Consider the following 26,594-nt stretch of genomic DNA (forward strand, 5'->3'; position numbering starts at 1 on the left):
TACCTTTCCGTGTGCTTTACCTCAGGCCTGCTCCAGAGACAGACCCTGATTCCCCTCAACTCCCTTCAGCCTCGACCCACTTCCCCCAACACCCCCGCGTGGCTGCTCTGAAATGGGGTTAGGGTACTTTCTGAAGGACCAGTCATTCATTTCCTTGTTAAGAAACTCTAAATTGTTGCTTTCATTTCAGGAAGCGGGTGGGGAGGGGGAAAAACAAAACAAAACAAAAAAAAAAACCCAAGTAGTGTTCCCACACCGGGAGTCGAACCCGGGCCGCCTGGGTGAAAACCAGGAATCCTAACCGCTAGACCATGTGGGACACAATGAAAGCCAGTCTAAACTTAGATAGATTGAGTTTCTCGTAACTACTTCCGCCTGCTTTACCTAATCGGGTTTTCTGTCCTCAGTCTTGTTTCTGCGCCTGCGGGAAGCCCAGCCGGCTTAACCTCTTCGGACCCACATTGTATCCTTTCGCTCTTTGCAAAGGATGCTTGAATTTCTTTATACAATTGTGTCTGTTGTAATTGTGTCTAGTCTTCTAGATTCCAAATATACACCGACGTCAACTCTAACTTGGATGAGTCATTATTCAGAATTCCTCCCAAGAAATCCTCCAGAGTACAAAACGACTAGTGTTTGACTTTAGACTCATTAACAAGACCGGAGCTGTGTGAAGTCCTAAAACTGCCACCACGAGACCAAAATGGAGTTGGCGCTCCGACCCCCGACCACCGGCAAAACCCCCTGGTCCCGGCAGCGGGCAGCAGCCCTGGGCCCACCATTTCCGGGACCTCTGCCCAGCCCCACGCCGAGCACGCCCCCTGTGTGCCCGCCCTTCCCGAGACACGCGGGGTGGTGCCCCCCAGGCCACTTGTGCCACAGATTTCCACGGTATCCAAAAAGCTCGGGACTGGACACAGGCCCCACTCCATCCTAAAGTTTATCTTTTCAAAACCCGGGACGAGGGTGGGTAACCCTGGGTAACCCAGGACGCCAGGAGCATTCCAGGTTCTGTTGACTCAAAGGCAGGAGGCAGGATTTTTGTCGCTAAAAATAAGCAGTGAAGTCCCTCGCTGCGAGCAGTCATGATTGGTGAGAGGTCCTGATTTCCCTACCCGTTCTCGACTTGAAGCGGCATCTCTTTGGGAGCAGTTGATGCACTAGCAATCTGGTGTTTGGATTAGGAAAGCGCGCACAGAGTCCATTATTCAGGACAGTCAGCGTGGGAGAGCTGTGGTTCCGGTGTCCTCCTTGTGGCTTAAACTACACAGAAGTTGTTTTTAGTAGCGGCGGGCATTTTGGAGCCATTTAAAATCTAATTCTGCTTCTGATTCCACGCTTTCTCCCTAACCGAGGCTCCCTAAGGCTTCAATTGTGACAAGTATCAGCAAGAGAAGGGAGAAGAGATTCGAAAGAGAAACTCTTTCATTCATTCTATTGCATTTATTTACAGGGGGAACTCCCTAACTGGGAATGAACATGATCCACATCATTGAAACAATTAAGCTCTGAAGAAAAACTAGATTCTACTGATTACAAACCTACTGTGTGTATTAGACGCGTTCAAATATGTTTGCTCATTTAATCCTCACAGTATACCTGTGAGAGATGCCGGTATACCACTCTTATCCACATCTTTGGTGGTTCTTCCTCTGCTATTTTAGCATTGAACAGTATCATTTGTTCGTCTTGTAATCACTGAAACAGCTGTGGGACATCTGTTTTGGAACTCTAAAGAAAACTCCAAAACAAATCTCAACGACTACCCAATACCCTTCTCTGGGAGCTGAAATTCAGGTGTGCCTTTCAGTTTTGTATTTCTACTTGATGATACTTCTTTTTAAAAAGATTTTATTTATTTATTTTTGAGGGAGGGGAAGGGAGGGCAAGGGGGAAAGAAACCTGGATTTGCAAGAAACATGTCAATAACCAAGTGGGGACCCGGCCTACAGGAATGTGCCCTGGCTGGGAATCAAACTCACAACTTTTTAGTTTGCAGGCCAGCACCTAACCCACTGAGCCACACCAGCCAGGGCAGTAATTCTTTTTTTGAAGTATCTTAACAGTTTTAAAAAGAAAAGTTGCCAATGTAACCCATACATTAGACAGGCACCATCCTTAAGATATTGCCAAAATGAAACTTTTCTTTTGTCTCATTATCACCAAACTGAAATTAGTTCACTTTTTCCCTTGCTACTGAATGAAAACAGTAACAGAAAGCCCTATGGTCACTTTAAATAATAAAGTACAGTCAAGGACAATATACTCTTCAACAGTTCAATCTTTATTCTATTCTCCACCAGCCCAGCTTGGTCATGATTTCAGGCTACGGCAATGGTGAGGAGAATGAGGTTCCCACTGGCTCACAGTTGTGGCCTTCTCCCAACTCTGTGTTCAGGCACATCACACTGGTAGGCTGAGGTGGCCACGCTGGCAGTATTTACACCACAGAAATACGCAAATACTACAAGATAGGGCTTTTTACATTGGAGAGTTAGTGTGCTGTTTAAAAAATAGTGATGTGCTGGTTAAATATTTACCAGCATGACACAGTCAAGTGTGCTGTCCAGGAAAGGGGGTGATCTATTCCTTATTTCTTTTCTTCTCATTTTCTTCCTTTGAGGCCCCAAGGCCCTCCAAGATTGGAGTGTAGAGAAGGGGGGAACTAAAAGTTCCCAGTGGACTGATACTATCAAAAGTCAGCTTCCTGCTTTCTGGGCCTGAATGTATTTTGGGGTTGACTCTTTTTCCCTGGGGGTTCATCAGAGGCTTCCCTGCATGGGCCTGTCTGACAGGGCCTCCCAAGGAGCTAGCAGTGTTCTCCCTGTGTGGGTCTCAGGCCAGTGGTACCAGAATCAACAATGACTTTAACTGCCGATTCTCTTAGTTTATTCTCAGATTCTGCAAATGAGAACTTGTGAGAGCAAGGCCTGGGAGTCTGAATTTTAACAAGCATTTTCTTCCCAGCCCCCCAAATTTTTCTGACGCCACTAGAGTTTGAGAAACAATGAACTACATATGTGACAGTAAGTTCCCTTCAATCTCTAAAAGACCAGATCTCTGAAGCACCATTTCTATCATTTCTCTTTCCTGCTCAAAAAGCTGAAGGAAAAAAAAAAAGACTTCTGGTTGCCTGTTGAGTGAAATCTAAACTCCTTGGCCAAGCTTTCCTTGGCCAAGCTTTCTAGGCTTTCCATAATCCAGCCCTCACATAACCTGCTAATATTATCCTCCCTCCTCTTTTCAGAAACCATACTCCAGGTCATCCCACTTGCTTTGTCCCACTTGTCCCTCGTACTTTCCTGCTCTGATGCCTTTGTTCCACCTCTTTCTGTACTGCCCACCCCACCCTTCTTTCCATATCTGATCCCAATGCCAAGGCCAGCTCACCACCATGAAGCCACCTATGGTTTCTCCTGGTCACAGGTCACTCCCATTTCCTCGGAATCCCAAAGCCCAGGACTTTAAAAATGTGACGGAGGCCAAGCTTTGCACAGTGGCGGTATCGTAGCCAATGAGGTTTATCCGAGGCGCGATTATTGCTAATTGAAAAATGTGATGGAGGCTTATGCCTTGCCATCCTTATAACTTATTTAATAAGAAAGTCCATGAATAAAAAAAGTTAGATTCCATAATCCACCTGGAAACCCAGTTCTGCACTCAATCATTCTGCCAAGTAGTCCTTCCTTTTATGTAACATAAATACTTCCTGCTGTACTTCTATGTGAAAGCTGACCCCTTTTAACCACCAGCATGACCAAAATGTTCCTAGGAGGTAGGAAAAAGAAAAACAAAAAACAATTTTTTGAAGTTTAGCCAGCCAGTCAGTGAGCTGCATTTCTTTGGTCCTGCGCACACAAAGAAAGCCTCCTTGTTGCCCTAAAGAGCACCTATGCCTTTCCCATGAGTCTAAAGCTGACTCTTACCAGGCAGCTCTCCCATTTCATCCAGCTTCTGACGCTGGAGAAAAGCCCCAAACATATCGTACTGGCCTGGCATCTACATTAGCCGAAGTGGTGGGTGTGATTCAGGTCCTTGCCTGCCACTCATTCTGGAGTCGGATGGTTTCCATTTCAGGGGGCTCAGGAATCACCTTTGCAAGGGCACCAAAAATAAGCACCAACTAAACTCCACTCTCCCAACAAGAGCTCTGGTCAGCACAGACCCAGCCCATGGCACAAAGTTAACCTCAAAGCTCTTTTGGATAACAGCACCTGCCCAGTTGGGGTGAGTTCTTCATGGCCTAACACTAGATTCAATTTCTAAAACTGGAGCTGAGCCCAGGAGGCCACTGGGATGACAGCGCTTCCTCAGAGCTTGTTTAGATTATATAATTCTGCCCTTCACTTCTTCCCCAAATCTAGCAACTCCTATGACTCAGTGAAAATGCCCTCAAACTCCCAAAACTGGGTTAGGTTCTGTGGACCAGCCCATCCATCCCTGGGCTACATGAATTTCTCAGCTTCCCTCTCCTATAAACTCCTGATAGCAGAGTCTGGATCTTATTTTGTTGCATCCCAACTTCTAGCACAGGCCTTAGCACACATAATCACTTACTATATGAATCAGTCTCCTAAAATATCTTTGTTTTTTGGGGGGACCCTCTTATAAAAGTTACTTTTTCCCTTAAATCAACAAATAACAAGAAGAAAATATTCCTCAGCCAGGTAAAAATATCTCCAGAGCATATTATCTTTCCTGACACACCAGCAGAACTCAGTAAATGTTTGAGTAGTTTCTTACTTGACTCATTCATTCAGTAATCATCAATCAATCCCAGAGGAATAGACTTTGTTACCACCATTTGACACCTGAATGGCAAAGCAACTAACTGAGAGTCTCAGTGGGTCGTAATTTTAATATCCGAGCAAGTGTAATATAGAACAAGAAAATACATTGTCTCCTAATACTCTGTCCCCACCTCACAGTCTTTTTTCCCTCCATAGCTTCCCTTCATCTGCTCTGATAGCTCAAGACAGGAAGAGTTTGGCAGACCATCCTCATATTCATCCCCATCTGTTTGCTCCTACCAGGGCTCAGCCCTGGAGCAGACAAGCTTTTCTCATTTTTTCTGGAGCACACTCTGGAGATGTGTGAGTCCAGATACTCCAAGGTCTGGCATCTAGACAACATGCCCACTATTGTAGTTTCCTGTTTTACATGGCAGGTACTGAAATATTAAAATTATGGCCTTTTGATGCCCTAGTTGGTGTGACTCAATTGGTTGGAACATTGTCCATAACAGAAAATTTGTCTGGTTTGATTCCCAGTCAGGGCACATACCTTGGTTGAGGGTGCAATCCCTGGTCTGGGGAGTAGAGGAAACAACCAATCAATGCTTCTCTCTTACACTGATGTTTCTCTCTCTCCCCCTCTTCTCTAAAAGCAATGGAAAAATAAAAAAGAAATCATGGCCCTCTGGGACCCTCAATTAGCTCATTTGACACTGAAATGCTATGTGGAAATCAGGTTGGACCTACAAAGAATGTTAAAACTTTTTTTGACTCATTTTTAGACTTCCCACCAGCAGTTCTGAGTTTGGTGAGCTTTGTAACTCATTCAATTTCCTTTCCTGTGAGATTCTGTCTCAGTTTTCACCGAGACCCACAGCCATCAATAGATTCATAGTGTTTCAGGTATTATGTCAAATATATTGTTGATCATGGCATCCAGTATATATTTGACAGTGCCCAATATGAAAATAATATCTATCACATAAAACATGAATTGTGTGCCAGGCAATTCTGAACACTTTAATATATTAACAATTTAATTCTCACAATGACCTAATGAGATAGGTACTAATATTATTCCTATGTTACAGATCAGAAAACTGAAACACAGGAAGGTTAAGTAATTTGCTAAAGTCTTACAATTTATTGATAATAGAAGAAGCATATAAACCCAGGCATTTTGTCTGTCTGGAACTCATTAACATCAAATTAGCTTTACCGCTACACATATTGCATAAAGTAGAGAACTGTTTTGACAAAAATGATGATAATGCCTTTAGCAACAATGATAACATACATTCTAAGGTCCAATGGCATTCTGAGGGGAGAGTGAAGGTGTTATAGATTCTTCTTAAACCAATGAAAATAAACATTTTACAACCTAAGACTTCATAGATACTAACACGGGCAAAGAGAAGAAACCTCTGGTCCCTTTATTTTCATCACCGATGAATTCTGAAAAACACTACCTTCTTCATGATTGTCCAAAATTTCATAAATGTTTTTCCTCTTTCAACCCAGTCTAGGGTAAGAAATTTCATGACTCCCCCTACCCAAACCTCTACTCAGAAAGGCCTTTATTGTTGTTTACTGCTTGACTGACTGACTGATGAGATCAACAACCAAGCACGAAGACTCGTAAGGCGAAGGCTTTTTGCCCTTCTGAAGCTACAGCCTACTTGCCGTATGCATGTGGATGACAATGAGCACTTCTCACTTAACATGTTTAAAACTAAGCTTTTGAGAGTCCACCACCCTCATCCCCCCAAATCAGATCCTTCTGGAGTCTTTCCAATTTCCCTTAATAGCAATTCTATTCTTTAGAATTTGCTTTAGCCACAAATTCTGGAATCAACTGTGAGTTCATTCTCTCTCATTCTAATCCAATAACCGAGGAAACCCTATTGATGCCAGCACGAACACATAGCCAGAACATGATCCCTTCTCCCTATTCCCCTTGCCCAAGTCACCATCACCTCTTACCTGAAATCATCCCACCCCTGCTATTGCCTAGAAGCCTCCATTCCCACAGCCTATTCCCAGCGCCGCAGCTGGAGGAATTCTTTTAAAACAAATCGATACTGTCACTTCTCTCATCAAAACTCTCCACTGGCTTCCCATCTGACTCAAAATAAAGGCTCTACATGACAACTGCTCCATCTGATTACTTATCCCAAACTGTTACACACTCTCAAACAATAATAGTATCTTTCTCTGGAGTCACTCTCAGAATAAGAAAAATTTTATAAGGAAGACTAAGATATAATACTTAATACAAGGTAGGTCATCCACTGATTACTGACCCAAGAGGAGTTGAATATACTCTTAACAATAACCCCTTATTAAAAAGTTATTCAGACTACATCAAAACAGCACTCTCCCTCACTGCCTGGTCTATTGAAGCCTATGTTCTTTCCACTCTACCTAAAAGGAAACACTCAACAGCATTTCCTAGTGACCCTCAAAAACAGACACCCATCAGCATTGCTATTAATCTTTTTCTCTGGTATGTCTCTAGGCAAAGAACAAGTAATGCTTGTTAAAGTAGAAATGTAAATGCAAGGAGGCTATGCAGCAGAGGAATCAGAACTGGCAGCAGCAATATCCCTGTGGAAATAAATGAAGACCAACCGAAGAAGAAAAGCAAGTTATTCATTCAGAACATGCCACAGCAAGGGAGTCGGCCACCATATCGTGTGTTTCGGCAGAGACTCAAATGCAGGCAGAGGAGTGAGAATGCTTTCCGGTGGAAAAGGGGGAATCTTCAGGTGTGCCCAGATTGGAGTCTGTTGGCACAGGGAGGCTTTGGTGGGCTAATTAGAAGCAGGGCATCCTATGTGATTAGTGAAGGATGCATATTTGTCTTTCTGTGGTGGGTCCTAAGTTGGAAATTGGGACAGAATAGGGAAGTTGTCAGTTCTTAATCAAGTCCTGGCCATTTAACAATACCTTTGATTGTTACCAAAGGTATTGTTTAGCTTCTTAAATTGTCACTAGAGATAGCTGACTTCCTATAAGCCTCTTTCAGCCTGCTGGCTTCCTGGAAGGAAGCTTGAGTGAGTTGTGAGTTCACTGTTTATGCACAGTCTGGCCACTGCCATCGCCTGTTAGTATATTCAGTCTTTCATCCCTAAGACAATCTCCCATCTTCAGGCCAATGCATCCAGTCCGGCTTCTCCTTTCTCCTACTTTCTGCTTGCCAAACTGGCCCCTCACAACTCTTCCCATTTTTCTTCCTCCTACCTTATCTTGAACAAGAGCTCTCCTTTGCATTCAAAATCACTTTGGAATCACCTGTGTCTCCGTTGGCACGCCTCCTCCTGTTTCCTTCCTCTTTCTGCAGCTTTTTTAAAGATTTTATTTGTTTGTTTGTTTGTTTGTTTTTTAGAGAGGGGAGAAGGGAAAAAGAGGAGAGAAACACAATTGGTGGTCTCTTAAACATAACCCAAACCAGGGACTGAACCCACAACCCAGGGAAGTGCCCTGACCAAGGAATGGAACCAGCAACCTTTGGCTTTATGGAAATGACCCCCAACCAACTAAGCCACATCAGCAAGGGCTCTTTCTGCAGGTTTACGTGTCATTTATTTACTTACAGGCACACGTACTTATCATTTGCATTAACATAAAGTGCAGTGACTGTGTCCATTTCCAGACTGTCTGGGGCTGCAACAGTGCCACACACAGTGAAGTGTTCAGTAAATGTTTCTGATGACCAATGACTCCAGCTACACCTTAGGAAAGGGGAGAGTAATTTCAGTCAAGTAGCCAGAAAGGTTTCAGCTAACCTGTTTAACCTCAGGTGGTGTCTTTCCCTCCTCAGGCCTTTTCTTTTTAAATTTAGAAACACAGTAAAAACATTTTGAAAGTGTATATACCCAGTGTTCAAAAAAAAACTTCCCAAGTTTGTCTGAGCAGCAGTAAAATTATTACATATATACATCTTATACATATACTGATTTAAACATTCACTCATAACTATTAAACGAAAAGCCACATGGCAAAAAGTATATGAAACAGGCCTTATACCCTCACAATCAGAAATACAAAATAAACCATGAAAGTATAATAAAGGATGATATAAGAGAGTCCCATATGACAATGGCCCTCACCTAGATTCTGACTCATGTCTAGAACACCTCAGACCTCATTATCCACCGTGAAAGTCTGATGCGGCAGGAGCCTTCTCCCAATTTCCAGTTTGGGGAAAAAAAAATGTCCATTGTAAAACTTTCAAATACTTATATGATCAAAGTCAGTCACTGCTATTTTAAAACAGCAACAATATGTGGACTGGTGCTCTCTATTGAGGTATTTCTCCAGTTCATCTGGGTGCAAACTCTGGCTTCGAAAGGAATGGTCAGGAGGACCATTATCTGTAAACATCAAATCTTAAAAGTTTAAAACTTCCCTGTTCATTTTGTAAGTTCTGACCTCTTGCTCTGTTATCTTTCTCTCCTCTGAAAGCCTCCCTTGGGTACAGACACCCATCACCTCCCTGGAACTCAGCTAAGGACCAGAAAGGATACAAATAATAAATACTACTTCTCATTTGCATTATGCTTTATAGTTTACAAATCAGCTCATATACAGTGAAGTCATGTGAGCCACAAATGGTGGGTGAGATATAATCTGTGGTGTTCTCTTAAAAGGTATCAGTCATTATCAGGGTGCACAACAGACATAGGAATTTTCACAAGCTCTGTAAAAAGCCCATTAATTGTGTGCAATCTAATAATGTTGCCAATGGGTCAGTCTATCTCCCTGGATCATATAAACTGTTTTTTTCCTGCCTAAGCCCAGTGTACATGATTTCCAAGCTGCCGTGGCTACTCCTTTCCCTGGCCTAAAGAAAGATACTAAATTCCAGTTAATGTTGGAGACTCCTCAGGCAATGGCCCAACTGCCCCCAGGTAATGAACTGTTCCCTCCTCCCACTTTCTAACCTCTAGTCAGACTCTAAAAATCCCAAACAGGTTATTTTGATTCTCAGCATGTTCCTTTCACCAGCTGGCTCCCTGTTCAGCTCTTCCAATAGAGGGCACTAGAAGGAAACTGGGAGGCTGTTTGCTTTCTGTTCCCGAGTGTCATTATGACCACACATTTCATCACAGCAGCAACTGCTTCTACCACTTCCAGAAACAGACTGATCAGCACCTCCCTTCCCTGCTCAGAGACACCAGTGCTAACTGGCCAGCATCTCCCCATGACAAATCTGAATGCCAGTTCCAGTCTACCCATTCAGTGCCTGAGGAACCAGGACCAGCTGGGTAGGATCTCTTTTGACTCAGAGGTTGGAGTGCCAGCCCTGCAGCTCCTAAATTTCAAAAAAAATCCCAGTCTCTTACCTTTGTTCCCCCACATTTAGGGATGATTACTATTTCCAATAATTCAAATTTCTGTGACATTTTAGTATCCTCTGCCTTTTCTCTTTCCTAATTCTTGGCTAACAACCCTTTATATTAAGTTCCATGTTAAAATACACGTGTAGTTTCCATCTTCAGATTGGATTCTTGACTGATATATAAGTTCAATTTGGGAATGTCTATCCTGCCCTTCCCACCCTGTGTGTATAATGTGATCCCATCCACTGCCATTCATTCAACTATGTGCCAGGCACAGTGCTTATAGCTGAACATGGTAGAAAACACAAAATGCTTAGTTTTTTCACACTGTAAACCCCAGAGTTTCCAGTCTAGGGGAGAGGGACAAATTAAATTATCACACAAGTAAACACAAAACTGTAGCTGTGACAATGTTGATTGAGAATGCAGGTACATGGTGATGAGTGTGCAAAAAAGAAGGACCTAACCTAGTTAGGGAGGTCAGAAAAGGCTTTCCGGGGAAGTGATGATTGAACAGAGATCCAAGTTTAAGCACGCATAACAAGACATCAGGGAAAGGCACAAGTTTCCCAGACATAGAGAACAGCAAGGCCTCTTGGCAGGAAGCATGGCAAGGACCCATGGCTGGAGCTTCACGGCTAGAGCATGTGAAAGAAGTACAAAGGCTTGAGCCATAGAAACTGAAGACCTCATCAAGAAATTCAGTTTGTTGTTTCTTTGTTAAGTCTGCCATTCTGGGTCTGTGGAGTCTTGGGGATGGTCTATGTTAGCAGTACCCAGTGTGGTCCCTGGACCAGCAGCAGCATCTCCTGGGAATGAACTGTAAGTAAATTCTCAGGCCCCATACAAGACCTATGAGTGAGAAACCTGGGAGGTAGAGCCTGGTAAGTCCATGTTTTAACAAGCACTTGTTCACACAATGGCCAACATCAGTGGTTCCCAAACGGTTTGACCACCCTAACCATTGGTGGAACTTTTTAAAATATTCCTGTGCCACACTGCTGTTTCTACAAAAATCAGAATCTCAGAGTAGAAACCATCATTCAAATGATCAGCCTGGTTTGGGAGGCACTAGTATACATCAAAGTGATAATGTCTACAGTGTCTGATGCAGTGAGCAATTAATTATCAAATGCTATTTTTCTCTTACCAGGTACTCAAAATTAAGTAAGGCTCTACTCACTTAATCAGTACATAATTTCACTGTACATAATTTCAGTACATAATTTCACTGGCATCTTCTGTCTTCTTGTGTCTTCAATTTTAAAACATTTTCTTCCACTGATTATTTTTTGTAGATGTCTCTTTGTTTCACAGTCTCAGATCATCACATCCACCAATAAACTGTGAGATCCACTAAGTGCTTATCAAATTCAAACTTTGTTATTTTAGTTGCATCCTAAATACCTGCACTTGAAAACATTCCTGTTTCAAAATATCAAAAAGTACCCAGTCTTATAATACAAATATGCATCTAATTCAAATTTTTTACTGCTTTTGCAAGGAAATAAATTTCCTAGCATAGTGATTCAGCATTGTTTTAAATAGATATACACATAAATATCAGAAGAATTAAGACAATATTATGTTTAAAACAAAAAACAGGAAATACTTCCAGAGCTGAAAGAATAGATTATCATCCTAAGTTCAGCTTCAAACAACAGCATTTTCAAAAATTTTTCCATCTTTTTCCATATCCTGGGATTTAGGCAGCCCATCTGCAAATATTTACCGGTCCATTGTAATAATAAACCCATTTACATAGCAACGTAAATAACATTTTTTAAACTTTTATTTTCTAATACAAAAAAGTAGTGAGCTCAGTGGAATCATCTTAAAGTTTTGTAAATCACTGGGATTTCAAAATAACTTACTGGTGACAATTAGAGAGGTTACACAGTCTACAGCAGGGATAACCAATGATAGCTCATAGGATACAGCCAAAGTACTAAGAAAATCTGAGTTCATCTCTAAACACTCATTATATATATCATGATGATATACATAACCTAGCACCTTGGAATATTCCAGAAAACACAATAGCTAAGCACACATCCCATCAGCTGTCATAGTAATGATAGCGTCACACACCAGGTAGCCTCTGGAAACTCCATCATACATTCATAAAAGAAAAGTGAAAAAAGCAAATAATGTCTTGAAATTACAGAAATAGTTTAATTTCACTGATCCTATGAAAGAACCTATTACCGCAGAGGTCCCTGGACCACATTTTGAGAACCACTGCCCTACTGTGACATCGAAATGGCAAGTGGTAATCCGCCTTCCTTATTTCAAGTCTCAATACATTTAAAAAAAACATGTTTAATAAGAATGTAATTTGATATAGCCTTTTAAAGGCCATTTGACCTTTGACCCTCTTCCCTACAGAAATACTCAGGTACATACACAGAACACACACAGTGTGTGTATATCATTGTAAATTTAGTAGTGTTCACTGTAGCATTGTGAACATTATAGAAAAAAATTGGAAACAAATTTCTCCATAGGGGAATGATTTAAAAAGTGAAAGCATGTATATATGTACATGTATGTATACATATATATGCACGTATATTCATGACATATTGTCAAGTGAAAAATCTGCAAAGCAATATCTGATTGTTCTATTTAAAAACAAAATTCATATGAACATGTTTAGATACTTGTAAATATATGCACTTAAAAAATCTGGAAATACCGACTTCTGGTCAAGATGGAGGCATAGGTAGGCACACTGTGCCTCCTCTCACAACCAAAAGAAGGACAATTTAAAAACAAGTAGAACTGACAGAAAATTGAACTCTACGGAAGTCTGATGACCAAGGAGTTAAAATAGACACACTCATTTAGACCGGTAGGAGAGTCATGGCAAAGCACCAGCTGGCAGACCCTGGGCATAGGGCAGCAGCAGGCGGACCCATAGAGGTGGCGGACTGTAGAGGACTGCACCACAGAAGGTGCTGCCGGACCAGGCAGCCCCACATTTGAGCACAGATAAACCAGGGGTGCAAGACAGACCACACAACCCAGGGTGCCAGCGCCAGGAAATAAAGCCTCAAAACACCAACTGAAAACACCTGTGGGGGTTGAGGTGCTGGGAGAAATTCCTAGACTCACAGGAGAATTCGTTGGAGACACTCATAGGGTCTTAGAACATATACAAACCCACCCACATAGGAATCGCACCAGAAGGGCCCAGTTTGCTTGGGGAAAGCAGGGGAAGTGACCGAAATCCAGCAGAGAGCATAGCAAGCACCACTGTTCCCTCTCTGACTCCGCCCACACACACAGCACCACAACCCAGTGACTAGGCTGCCCCGCCCTGGTGAACACCTAGGGCTCTGCCCCTCACTATGTAACAGGCATATCAAGAAAAAAAAATGCCCCCCAAAAAGAACAGATCCAAGCTCCAGAGAAAATACAACTAAGTGACGAAGAGACAGCCAACCTATCAGAGGCACAGTTCAAAACACTGGTAATCAGGATGCTCACAGAATTGGTTGAATTTGTTCACAAATCAGATGAAAAAAATGAATGTTAGGCTAAGTGAAAAAAAGGAAAACATACAGGGAACCAATAGTGATGGAAAAATAATTGGGACTCAAATCAATGGAGTGGACCAGAAGGAAGAAACATTCAACCAGACAAGAATGAAGAAACAAGAATTCAACAAAAATGAGGAAAGGCTTAGGATATTCAGGATATCCTTAAATATACTAACATCCCAATTATAGGGGTAACAGAAGGGGAAGAAGAAGAGCAACAAGTGGAAAAGTTATTTGAACAAAAAATAAATAACTTCACCAATCTGGCAAAGGAAATAGACTTCCAGGAAGTCCAGAAAGGTCAGAGAGTCCCAAAGATGTTGGACCCAAGGAGGAATTCACCAAGGCACATCATAATTACATTAGCCAAGATTAAAATGAAGGAGAGAATTCTAGAAGCAGCAAGAGATAAGGGGACAGTCACCTACAAAGGAGTACCCATAAGATTGTCAGCTGATTTCTCAAAAGAGACCTTACAGGCAAGAAGGGGCTGGAAAGAAGTTTTCCAAGTCATGAAAGGCAAGGACCTACATCCAAGATTACTCTATCCAGCAAAGCTTTCATTTAGAATGGAACGGCAGATAAAGTGTTGTTCTCAGTGTTGTCTTTGGAGAATATGATGAGAAAGGAAGAGAACAAAACAAACCTCACATTTTAATTTTACATACTACTGGATATTTGAAAATTTTACAGTAAGCATACATTACTTTTGTCACTAAAAATAAAAAACTAAAAACAAGTTAATTAAGAAACAGTGACTGAATGCAATGTGGTATCCTGGATTTCATGAATCATCAAAAATGACATTCATTAAAAAAAAGGTGAAATCCAAATAAAGCCTACAGTTTAGATTTACAAAATAAATAAAAACATACAAATAATCTGAAAAACATATACACAAAAAACTGCAAATCCTTGGCCATGGAAATGATGACATCACTTGCTAGTAACCAGAAATGAAGACTTCCAGAAACTGGAATGTGGAAAACTTCACAGAACCTTACAAAGATCCTGAAGTGATGACACAGATTTTACTGGGTGTGTAGACTTCTTTAAGCCTCATGGGTACAGAAGATCAATAGAAGACATCTGTTGTTCTCATGAGAAGACCCAGAAGGTGTTCCAAACAGCCACAACTGGTGTGTCAGAGTATGTGCTGCACTGCAGGGCACAAACTGTGGCAACAACTACAATGAACAGAATTTCAATTTGGGGTCTTCTGAGTACATCCTGAATATGTCTTCTTTATTACTCCATGCATTTTCTTTATTTCTCCCAGTTTGGAGGGAGAAATAATCATTTGTTTCCACTGCCACTCCTAAGAAGCCTCCAGTTGGCCATGCCAATAGGAGACTATTTTGGAGCAACTCTGCCCTCTGAAGCTCCTGCTTCCACCACAGTTGAAATGGCTCAACCCCTCCAAGCAATCATTCAATCAATTTTAGTCTGGACAAATAGTTACTAGACAAAGGACACAAATAAAGCAACTTTCAAATACTAACTCAGAGTGTGGGCTATGGAGGTTAAAAACCACCACTAGAGAAACTGCCGGGCCCTGCTCCATCAACAGGGCTCTCTCCCCTCACCTGAGAATGTTCTGAACACCGAGATCCATAGCACTTATCAGCACCATCTTCACATTTAAATTAAAATACATTGTCCATTTCATAATTCCAATGTCTGTTTTAAAAAGATTTTATTTATACATTTATTTTTAGAAAGACAGGAAGGGAGAAAGAGAGAAAGAAAGAGGCACATGGATGTGCGAGAGAAACACCAATTGGCTGCCTCTCCCAGACCCCCAACCCTGGGGACCTGGCCCGCAACCCAGGCATATGCCCTGAGCAGGAATTGAACCAGTGACATTTCAGTTTGCGGAATGACATCCAGCCAACTGCGCCACACCACTCGGGGCTTAAATGTTTATTTTTAATGACAAAAATTAATAACTATAGTAAATACAATAAATGGGTTGATCTTTTAAAGATATCCAAAATATAATTTTCCAATATGGTAATTTTGATACACAAAACAAGGCACAGGTGGAATACACAGAATGATCTTATTATTATGTTGTCTTAAAAAGTTATAGAAACTGGGTCTTATTGGATAATTGGTATTTTTTTTAAAGTCCTTACCTTCTAGAGATAGGTATTGGAATATATAGGGATAAAATGATGACTGGGTATTTGCTTCAAAATAACCTCGGGTAGGTGGGGAGGGTGAAGAGGAATGGGTAAGTGACATATGAAAACAAGACTGGCCACAGATCAATAAATTATTAAAACTGTATGATGCTCAGAGTTATTACATTACGCTAGGGAGTGTTATTTCATTACTCTCTAAACTTCTGCATATGTTTGAAAATTTCCAAAATAAAGTGCTTTTTAAAAAGTCAGAAAAAAATTAAACAAAGAAGCTTACTTTAAAAACTAAGGAATAAAATGAATGAAGAGATTCAGTTATGAGTCCAGACTACTTCTGACCTCTGCTCCAAATTCCTTGAAATGATACATTTTAAAAGAACTGAAGAATTACAACAGTAAAGGAATACAAGATTAAGGGTGATATTAGGATATCAGTGGTTTTGACAAACTCCTTTTAAGTTCCTCAGAATGGTTCTTAAAATGTGGTCCCTCAGACAAACCTCATGAAAATTACCTGGAAACTCATTGGAAAGGCACATTCTTTTAGGCCACATCCCAACCTCCTTTGGAGATAGGGTCATGCAATCTTACAAGAAACAAAAGAGGAAACCCTTAGCTCAAACCAGCCCCAGAGACAACAATCACAGAGAGGTAAAACCAATTGCAAGGATACTCCAAGCTCAGAGTCAGCAGCCACGGAAAGTTGGAGGCCTCCAGTTGTGATAGTTGGTCCTAACCTTGCTCACTTCCAAAACCTTGTGGTTGGTGGGAGTGGGAGCTAGTTCTGACCAAGGAAGAAGAGATCCACCCTCAGAATATAGGGCTTTGGCAAAGAAACTGGAGTGAGGATGGGACAAGAGCCTAGCTCTTCTGCCCACTACCCACCTGTGTATTACAAATGTTTGTGTGAACAAGCTGCCTTTCCTCAAAGTAAACGTCTTTTGGAGAAAGGAAGGCTCATACAAATGTGGGGAAAAATATACATCAACTACCAATACATGAATCAAGTGAATCTCTTTCACATGTAAGAATGATCTTTTAAGAACAACAAATAGCAGTACAGGTAATTAGTAAATTGAACAAACAGAAGACTCACAATTAATGGGAAAAAAACAAGTAATTCAAGGACTAGAAAAGAATATGACAATTCTAATAAAAAAAATAAATTAGAACAAGACAGCAATCTTGACTATTTAAAAGCAAATTATAAACTTCAAAGCTAAATAATCACATAATGGACACACGTGAGAGGAATTAATGATCTGGAAGACAAAGAAATCTTTCAGAACAAAGAAAAAAGATCAAGACAAAATATAAGTGAACTGACAGAGGATCAAGTCAGGAGGTCCCATATTCACTTGATAAAAGTGCCAGAAAAAGAAAGCAGATAAAATGGTAAGAAAATAATTTGAAAAATCATTTTAAAACTGTCCTTCATCCAAGACTGGTAGAATTCTTCAGAGTAAAAAACCATGGGGTCAGTAGAGTAAGTGACAAAGGTCGCACATACCCACACACCGAGGCACATACTGGTGAAATTTTAAGACTCCAAGCACAAAAAAATTCTAAAAGTTTTTCATAAGGAAAAAAGAAAGTTTTTTATCAATAAACAGAGAGAATCAGATTACTGTCTGACTTTTAATCAGAAATACTGGATGCTAGCAAACCATCATGTTACAATTTAAAATCTGAGGGGAGATTATTTTGAACATAAGACCCTAAACCCCAAAAAATTTTTTTAAAGGAGTAAACATTTACTTACTTGGAGGTATGTTGCAGTAAACCAAAAAAGTAACTGTGGGATCAAAGAAAAAGAAGTGAGAAAGAAAGGTGACCATACGTATAATGTTAAAACACAAAAATCAAGATCATAGCAAATATTCTAAAACAAATCCCACAAGATTACCTGAGCAGAAGAGGCCCAGGTGGGAAAGTGAAAGAACGTTAAGGCTGATGACTTAACTGGGAGACTAAACAGAGAAAAAGGATGACCACACTAAAGGAATAGCAATAAGTTTAACCAGTTCCAAAGCACCAAGGAAAAACAAGAAGAAATAAAAACATCGCTCATACCAATAAAATGCTAGCTAAAAACAAGCGCAATATGGAGAAAATACAAAACAAGATTGTAGAAATAGTCCAAACAATTCAACAATTTCAATGAATATGAATGGGTTAAATTCCCCAGACTCTAAAATTGAACTCCCAGAAGCTGTTTTGACTACACTAGTAGGGGAAAATAAATGTCAATGCAGAGTATATTGAGGACAAAAAAAAAAAGAACATTTCAGTTATAAAACGCACAAGTCACTAACAGTTTCACATGCTTTCAAATCTCAGAAATCAACTTATCAAATAGACACTTAGATAAGAATATAGAAGGTTTGAATATTAAGCTAAATCCAAAAGACTTTGTAGTCAAGAATACAAAACTACAAAAAACTCTTAGCATATTTACAAATATTGAGTATATATTCCATACACTAGATACCACACAAGTTATATTCTATCTGCTTGGAAATTTTAAACACATTTAAGCAAATCTTGAGTTAAATGTAAAGGCAACTGAATCTGAAATTATCTATTAGAAACAAATTAGAAACTGTTACCCCAGCTAAAGACTGTCGGACACAGCCAAAGCAGTGCTTCATTTATTAGAAGACAAAAATGCTGAAAACAGAACTTTGCACAATGCATCTTAAAGTGATGACTGTCAGTACCTCTGGAGATACGGTGGTCTGTTAAATTGGCCTAGGAGTCTGCATTCATTTATGGAGATGAGGCCTCTGCAATTTGCATGCTAGCCAGTGATAAACTGCAGACTATTACTGGTAAGTCATATTTCAGAGTATAATTTATAATACTGGTTACTTCATCCTGATGACATGAATTAAGAATCACATCTTTGAATAATATAAAAGTTAAACTGAATTTCTGAGGTCAGGCAAGGCCTTATTCATTTTTATATCTTTATAATCTATGCACAATGGTGGTACATGAGTAAGCACTCAACAATATTATATGAACTGAATTAATACATGAACAGATTAGTTTCCAAAATATGAGTCTCACTGAGGAAACAGGGTGAAACATAATAAAAAGGTCTGTATGTAGATATGAGGTAGGGAAACGCTGATTAAACATGAATTTTCACCTCCGGTCTATAATGCAGTGCTGCACAACAGGCGTCCAGGATTCAGAATAGGTAGGACCTTACAGACATAGAAAAGTAACAAGAGGGCTGAGAGCTGTGATCAGCTTTCTTGTCTCCCTTCTTGCAGGCAAGATATCCATGAACTTCGATAATCATAATTTCAGATAAAATGAATTTTTCAACTATAAACACAGACTAATTTTTAAAAACCTAGCCCCTTTTAGCTGTATGTCATGAGGGTGGGAGCCCAGTCCTATCAAGCACAAGTGACTAGAACATAAAATTAAAGCCTCTGTATTATAAAAGACAAAAAAGGTCTCAGTAGCTTTTATTTAAAATATTTTAAAAGGATTCAATTATTATCTTCATAGGATGAATTTTAACTAAGCCTAAAACTAAGGTAACTATTTCACAAACTTTCTGCTATAAGAAATCAGTTGAACCTCATCAAGTACTATACTTTATATACTTTTTCACAAGGAAATAAAAAAGGTCCAATTCTGAATCATACCAAAAACAAGCACTTTAATTGAATCTAAGCACACACAGAGGCTGTATCAATATTAATATTTCAAATGTTCAATATTTGAGCTACTGAAGCAATAGGTGAATTTCAAAATGTTCTTTGAAATAAACAAAGAAAATTTAAATTTCAAGACTTTCTAATTATACTCATTTAAACTGGTTTACTTTTAAAATATTTCCTGAAGAATGATTCTTCCTTTCCTGCATTAAAAACAAAGTAACTGTATGTCTCTCTAATCTATAGCTTTGCTCAGCTGAATTAAACATTTTTAAAGCTTTTTTCATTACTACTAAACAAGTATCTTCAATTCTTAACTGGTTCAAGAGCCAATTTCCTTACATGAAAGCAATACATACAAACACATACAAACAAAAAGAATTCTGCCAGTAAATATTATGTTCGATCCCAATAATACAGAGACAGTCTAAAAAATCAGTTATGTATTTATTTGCATAGATTCAAAAGAAAGACTTGAAAAATCCAACATAATATCATATGAAGCTTACAATTTAATTACTAATCCAGTTTAAAAGTTTTCCTCCAATAACACGAGAATGGCACTATTTTACATGCTTCAGTTATGAGTAAAACATTATACACCTAGACATCTTCAGTTTTTGTAGAATTATCATTAAGCCCAAAAAAGTCTTTTTTGATGATGTACTGAACACACTGCAAAATCACATTTCTTTCATGTCGAATGTCTGGAGCTAAAAGCTAAAAAACAATAAATACAAAAGATTAGGTAGTAAATAAAATATATCCAACAAATACAATCTAAAATATTATGTGTCCCTTCCTCATATTAAAACACAGAACAATAAAGATATATATTATATTTACTAATTATTTTGCTAAAAAATATGCAAGAATATTTCCTTTTAATTTAAAACTTAGAGTCCTCTGTAGGAATACCAAACAAAGGACAAGAAAAATAGGACTAAAAGTCTGCTATTCTTTAATCTAAAAATCGTGTCAAAGAGGCCCCTACCAAACCCGAATCTATAAATAGGACCCTACCAAACCCAAATCTATCAATAGAAATTGATAAGTAGATACCGTAATGATAGTAATGAAACTAGCAGTTAAAAAATCTCAGTATTTCTGGACTTTTATAACTTTCCTATCATTGTGCTTATTGTAATAAAAAGAAAGCTAAAAATCCATAGTACTTAGAATAAGTACATAACCAAGGAGTCACATGTTCAATACTTTTTTTAAAAAGATCTTATTTATTTATTTTTAGAGAGAGGGAAAGGGAGGGAAAAAGGGAAACATCGACTGGTTACCTCTCACACATCCTGCAACCAGGGACCTGGCCCACAGCCCAGGCATGTGCACTGACTGAGTCGAACTGGAGACCTTTTGGTTTGTCAGACAATGCCCAACTAAGCCACACCAGTCAGGGTGCCATTTGTCATTTATCAAAAAGATAAAGTGACCTCAATTTATTTTCTGATGTTATTAATGTAGTTTGGAAACATCATATAAGAAGTTTCAGTGGAAAGATGATTTAATTTGCCCTTATATAAGGTAAATATTTTAAAAATGCAATTTACTTTATCAAGCATTGAAATTTACAAAGCAGAAAAGCACATTTCAGATCAATTTTAATCAGAAACAACTGTGTCTACATGTAACCCTCAGAGTGCAGCCATAGAACACTTTAGATACAGCACAAGCACTTACCTGACAAGGCAAAACCAGACTTTTCACAGAACATCAGTAGTTTTACAACTCCACTAAAAAATCTGGAATGTAGCCCTGGCTGGTGTAGCTCAGTGGATTGAGCGCGGGCCTGCGACTCAGACGATCGCGGTTCGATTCTCAGTCAGGGCACATGCCTGGGTTGCAGGCCACTTCCCTGCAGGCCAACTCCCAGTAGGGGGCGCATGAAAGGCAACCATACATTGATGTTTCTCTCCCTCTCTCCTTCCCTTCCCCTCTAAAGATAAATAAATAAAATCTTTAAAAAAAAAATCTGTAATGTTTTTATTTCTATCACTCTTAGACATGAAAGTCTTGGATTTTTTAATAGCTTCATGTCCATTACTTAGAATCAAAAGATGCATTGGTTCTTCCTTATAATTTGAAGATAACAATTTTTTTAGCATACCACACTGAGAATAAAGCCAATAATGCACAAAATAAACACACAAAAACTCCTTTCTCCTTTGAGCCTGCCACTTGTATTTTACTGTGCTTTCAAAGAAAACTTTAGGTGTTGTTATACCTAAATACATACTTTGTAACCAATCTGTTAAACCAAGATTCTTTTATTTTAAGTGGTTTTGAAAATTGTAGTTCTATATTTACTGAACATAAGCTAGAGGCCAAATGAAGCCTCAGAATTAAGATACACAGATGACTTTTCAAAGACCTTTTTGTCATTACCTTAAAATACACACGCACAAACTCAGTGGCTCTATCTCCACGATGTGAAAAAAAACACAAATATTAGAATGTAGAGAAAAAAATCATTTACCATTTCCAGGAGATATGGATGATGTGTTCTTGGTTCAAATAATGGATGATAGTTGTGATAATCTTTTTTCCTGTTAGGATTTGTCTTTTTGAAACTTTTCTTTTGACTCTTATATTTGGCTTCTGAGAAATTTCCAACAGTTGCTTTAGTATCTTGACTTGGTCTTTTAGGAGTATCGCCATGAGGAATTTGGTCTTCCGCCAGAACATCTGCTTCAGTTTTAATGGGAGTTTCTAAATATGTGTAAGAAACAAATACAAAAATTGAAAACAAAAAAACAGGTTACCCTTCTTAAAAAATAACAGCAGCAGCAACAAAAACCCATAATAATTTCCCCCAGCCATAATACTGGCTTCTTATTAATCAAAAACTAGGCATTTACAATGTACTCCAGTATTTTTTAAAACTGTGAGTTATTATTACCAAGACTTGAGGAGATTACCTCGAAGAGCTACAGAAAGTAAGTGATCCCTATGAAGGATACCAGAGGGAAACCTGGATGTGCACAAATGAAGAATGAAGAGTGTCAGAAACAGTCAATATATGTGGATACATTAAAGACATTTTTTCTTGTTTATAAGTTTTTAACCAGGTATAACTCATATACGGGTATTTGCATTGCCCTAAAAAAACGAGAATTAATCCAAAGGCAGTAAGAAAAAAAATAGAACAAAAACAAATGAGACAAAAAGAAACAAGCCATTATCAATAATTCCCTAGCTGAGATCAGATTTGGGGAAAAAGAGTAACAAGTACATCATGTCCACAAAAAAAGAGAAAAGAACACCAACCTTCAAATGATAGGTAGTCCTTGCTTTATACAATTTGAACTGAGATTAAATCTTAGTTACCAAGGAACAGTGCAAAGCAAAGACTGCCCATACCAAGTCACAGGTTAAAAGTAAGGATGGAAGAAGATATCAAGCATACACCAATCATAAGAAAATTGGATGGCTGCATCAATATCAATGGCTATAACACAGAAGAGTTCAGAACAGGGATTATCACCAGGAATAAAGAGGGACAGTTCATAATGATACAGAAATCAATTTGTCAAGAATACAGAGCAGTAATAGCTGTTAACAGAGTGTCAATATACACACAGCACCTTGGCCTGTGTGGCTCAGTTGGTTGGAGCATCTTTCTAGAAAGAGAATGGTCATGCAGCTCAATTCCTAGTCAGGGCACATGCTGAGTAAGTCCCCAGTAAGGGCACTTTGGGGAGGGAACAGATGGCTATTCCTCTCACTTATCTCTTCCTCTCTCTTCCCCACCTCCCTTGCTGGAATCAATGGATATATCCTCGAATAAGGATTAAAAAATATATACATATGCAACAAAATCTCACAAAACTGAAGGTGAAGTCTATTATTAAGATTGGACACTTGAACATTGTACTCTCAATGATTGAAGAACAATCAGAAAATGAACAGGAATATAGAAGACCTGAGTATCACTAACAATCAACTCAGACTGACAAAGGATGTTGCATCATCAAATTCACGTAAACATTCACCTTGTACTGGGCTATAAAACAAGTCTCAATTAAGCATACTTCTAAATAGCTCACAAGTTAAAGAACAAATCACAAGAGAAATTAGAAAAATATTTTGAAATAATGTCAAAACCATAATGTGTCAAATTTATGCAATACAGCTAAAGCAATGCATTTAAAAAGTACCAATTAACAATGATGAATCAAAGAAGGAATATCACTATTTACCCTACAGATGCTATAAGAAAATATTATAAATAACTTTATACTAATAAAATAGACAATTTAGATAAAACAAAAAAATTCTTTTCAAAGACACCATTCACAAAAAATGACTCAAAGCTTGGATGGTGTGGCTCAGTAGACTGAGTGCCAACCTATGAACCAAAGGGTTGCTGATTCGATTCCCAGTCTGGGGCACCTGCCTAGGTTGCAGGCCACGTCCCCAGCAGGGGGCATGTGAGAGGCAACCACACGTTGATGTTTCTCTCCCTCTTTCTCCCTCCTTTCCTCTCTACAAAATAAATAGATAAAATCTTTAAAAATAATGACTCAAGAAAAAATAGAAAATCTGAAGAGAGTTCCGGCCAAGATGGAGGCTTACATAGAAACACTTAACTTCCTCTAACAGCCAGAAGAAGGATAACAACCAATCTAAAAGCAAAAAACAACCAAAACTGCCAGAAAATAAAACTGTATGGAAGTCTGACAACCAAAGAGGTAAAGAAACATTCATCGAGACCAGTAGGAGGGGTGGAGCAAAGCAAGGCGATGGACCGGGTGATAAGAGGCAGAGGCTGGTGGACCACGTGGTCCCACATTCACATGTGGATAAGCGGCGAGGAACAACTAGGTAGCGAGACAGATCATGAAACCCAGGGTTTCAGCATAGGAAAATAAAGACTGAAAACATCTGGCTGTAAAATGCTGTGACGTTTGCTACGGTTGCAAAGGTGGAAGATACTCCCAGACTCACAAGAGAGTCTGTTGGAAAGGCCCACGAGATCCTAGAATGTACATAAACCCACCCACCTGGGAACCAGCAACTGAAAAGGGCACAATCCACCCATGGGAAGTGAGGGAAGTAACGGAAAGTGGGGCAAGAGCCAAACAAGTCGCATTATTCCCTCTCTCACACCTGCCCCACATATAGCATCACAATGGAGCAAAGAGGGCTGCTCTGCCCTAGTGAATACCCAAGCTTTCACCCCTTACAACATAACAGGTGTGCTGAGACAAAGAAATATGGCCCAAATGAAAGAATGTATCAAAACTCAAGAAAAAGAACTAAGCGATGAGGAGAAAGACAACCTATATTCAGATGCAGAAGATAAAACACTGACAATCAGGATGTTCACAGAAATGGTTGAGTTGGGTTGCAAAATAGGGGAAAAAGTAAAAGCTATACAAAGTGAAGTAAAGGAAAATATACAGGGAAGCAACACTGAAGAGAAGGAAACCAGGACTCAAATCAATAGTTTGGACCAAAACACAATGAAGAAACAAGAAATTAAAAATATGAGGTAAGGCTTAGGAACCTGTGGGACAACTTCAAACATTCCAGTATCTGATTCACAGGGGTGCCAGAAGGAAAAGAAGAAGAGCAAGAAACTGAACACTTATTTGAAAAAAAAATGAAGGAAAACTTCCCCAATCTGGCAAAGGAAATAAACTTTCAGGGAGTACAGGAAATTCAGAGTCCCAAAGAAGTTGGACCCAAGGAGGAGCACACCAAGGCATATCATAATTACATTACCCAAGATTAAAAATAAGGAGAGAATCTTAAAAGCAGCAAGAGAAAAGGAGTGTTACCTACAAAGGAGTTCTCATAAAACTGTCAGCTGATTTCTCAGAAGAAGCCTTACAGACAAGAAGGGGCTGGAAAGAAGTATTCCAAGTCATGAAAGGCAAGGACCTACATCCAAGATTGCTCTATGCAGCAAAGCGAAGGGCGGAAAAAATGCTTTCCAGATAAGGTCAAGTTCAAAGAGTTCATCGTCACCAAGCCCTTATTATATGAAATGTTAAAGGGACTTATCTAAGAAAAAGAAGAGGAAGAAAAATATGAATAGTAAAATGACAACAAATTCACAACTATCAATAGCTGAACCTAAAGAAGAAAAACAAAAACAATCTACGCAAATAATCAGGACATAACAGCATCACAGAAATGGACATCACATAAAGGGTCATCAATGGGGAGGGGGAGAGGGATAATGGGGGAAAATATACATGGAATAAGAAGTACAAATGTAGCTGCAAAATAGACAGGGGGAGGTTAGGAATGGTACAGGAAATGGAGGAGCCCCAGAACTTATGTGTACGACCCACAGACATGAACTAAGGGGGAGGGGGAATGATGGTGAAAGGCGGGGTGCAGGGCAGAGGGGAATAAGAGGGAGAACAAATGGGACAACTAGAATAGCATAAACAATAAAATACATTTAGATCTTAACTGTAAAGATATAATTGTTAACATCTGTGAGATTTAGACTGCTCCTCTCCATTTAGAATACACCTAAATAAGCAGCCTTCTAAATGCTGTTAATGATTCAGAGAAGGCCCACTTTATTTCCCTCATTTATTTATTCCCAAATCCCTACGTGTCAATACCCTATTCCATAGCCCAGAATTAATATTGAAAGCTACAAATTTTCTAGTGACCTGTAGCCATACTTATATCTTACAAAGTAGATTTCAAGACAACAAAGATAGATAACAAGAGACAAAGAATGACATTTTATAATTGATAGACACTACATCAAGAAGATATAGCACTTCTCAATAAATACGCACTCAATCAGAAAGCACCAGAGTATATAAAGCAACTACTAACAGAACTAAAGGGGGAAAAGCTGGGGAACTAACTTTTGATTAAATCACAGTTGGAGATCTAAATACTCCACTGACAGCTGTAGGGAGATCATCCAAACAGAAAATCAGTATCAGCTTTAAACCCTGACCACTGTGGCTCACTTGATTGGGCATCATCCTGCAAGGCAAAAAGATCACCAGTTCGATTCCCGGTCGGGGCACACGCCTAGGTTGTAGATTTGGTCACCAGTAGGATATGTGTGAGAGATGGCTAATCAATGTTTTTCTCCCTCTCTTCTCCTTTCTCTATAAACAAATAAATAAAACCTTTAAAAAATCAGCCTTAAATG

The 26,594-nt window shown here is 39.2% G+C and overlaps 1 protein-coding gene and 2 non-coding genes across 3 annotated transcripts in view; 1 reads left to right on the plus strand and 2 right to left on the minus strand.

Moving 5' to 3' along the window:
• Positions 1-247: 247 nt before the first annotated feature.
• TRNAE-UUC (transfer RNA glutamic acid (anticodon UUC)) lies at positions 248-319 on the minus strand. Its single transcript has one exon. It is a non-coding gene; the product is annotated as a tRNA-Glu (tRNA).
• Positions 320-3,485: 3,166 nt separating this feature from the next.
• Positions 3,486-3,630, plus strand: LOC119004173 (U4 spliceosomal RNA). The gene has a single exon (XR_005070142.1). It is a non-coding gene; the product is annotated as a U4 spliceosomal RNA (small nuclear RNA).
• Positions 3,631-19,877: 16,247 nt separating this feature from the next.
• NUFIP1 (nuclear FMR1 interacting protein 1) overlaps positions 19,878-26,594 on the minus strand; it is a 52,466-nt gene continuing 45,749 nt past the window's right edge. Inside the window, exons 9-10 of the mRNA XM_037070896.1 lie at positions 21,936-22,168; positions 19,878-20,167 (exon numbers count right to left, since the gene is read on the minus strand). Of these exons, the coding sequence (XP_036926791.1) occupies positions 20,051-20,167; positions 21,936-22,168 (350 nt within the window). The 3' untranslated portion in view covers positions 19,878-20,050. The remainder of the gene's footprint in view (positions 20,168-21,935; positions 22,169-26,594) is intronic.

The sequence above is a fragment of the Sturnira hondurensis genome, unplaced genomic scaffold, assembly GCF_014824575.4.
Source record: "Sturnira hondurensis isolate 20B ecotype Veracruz unplaced genomic scaffold, ASM1482457v3 Scaffold0019117, whole genome shotgun sequence".
NCBI lineage: Eukaryota > Metazoa > Chordata > Mammalia > Chiroptera > Phyllostomidae > Sturnira > Sturnira hondurensis.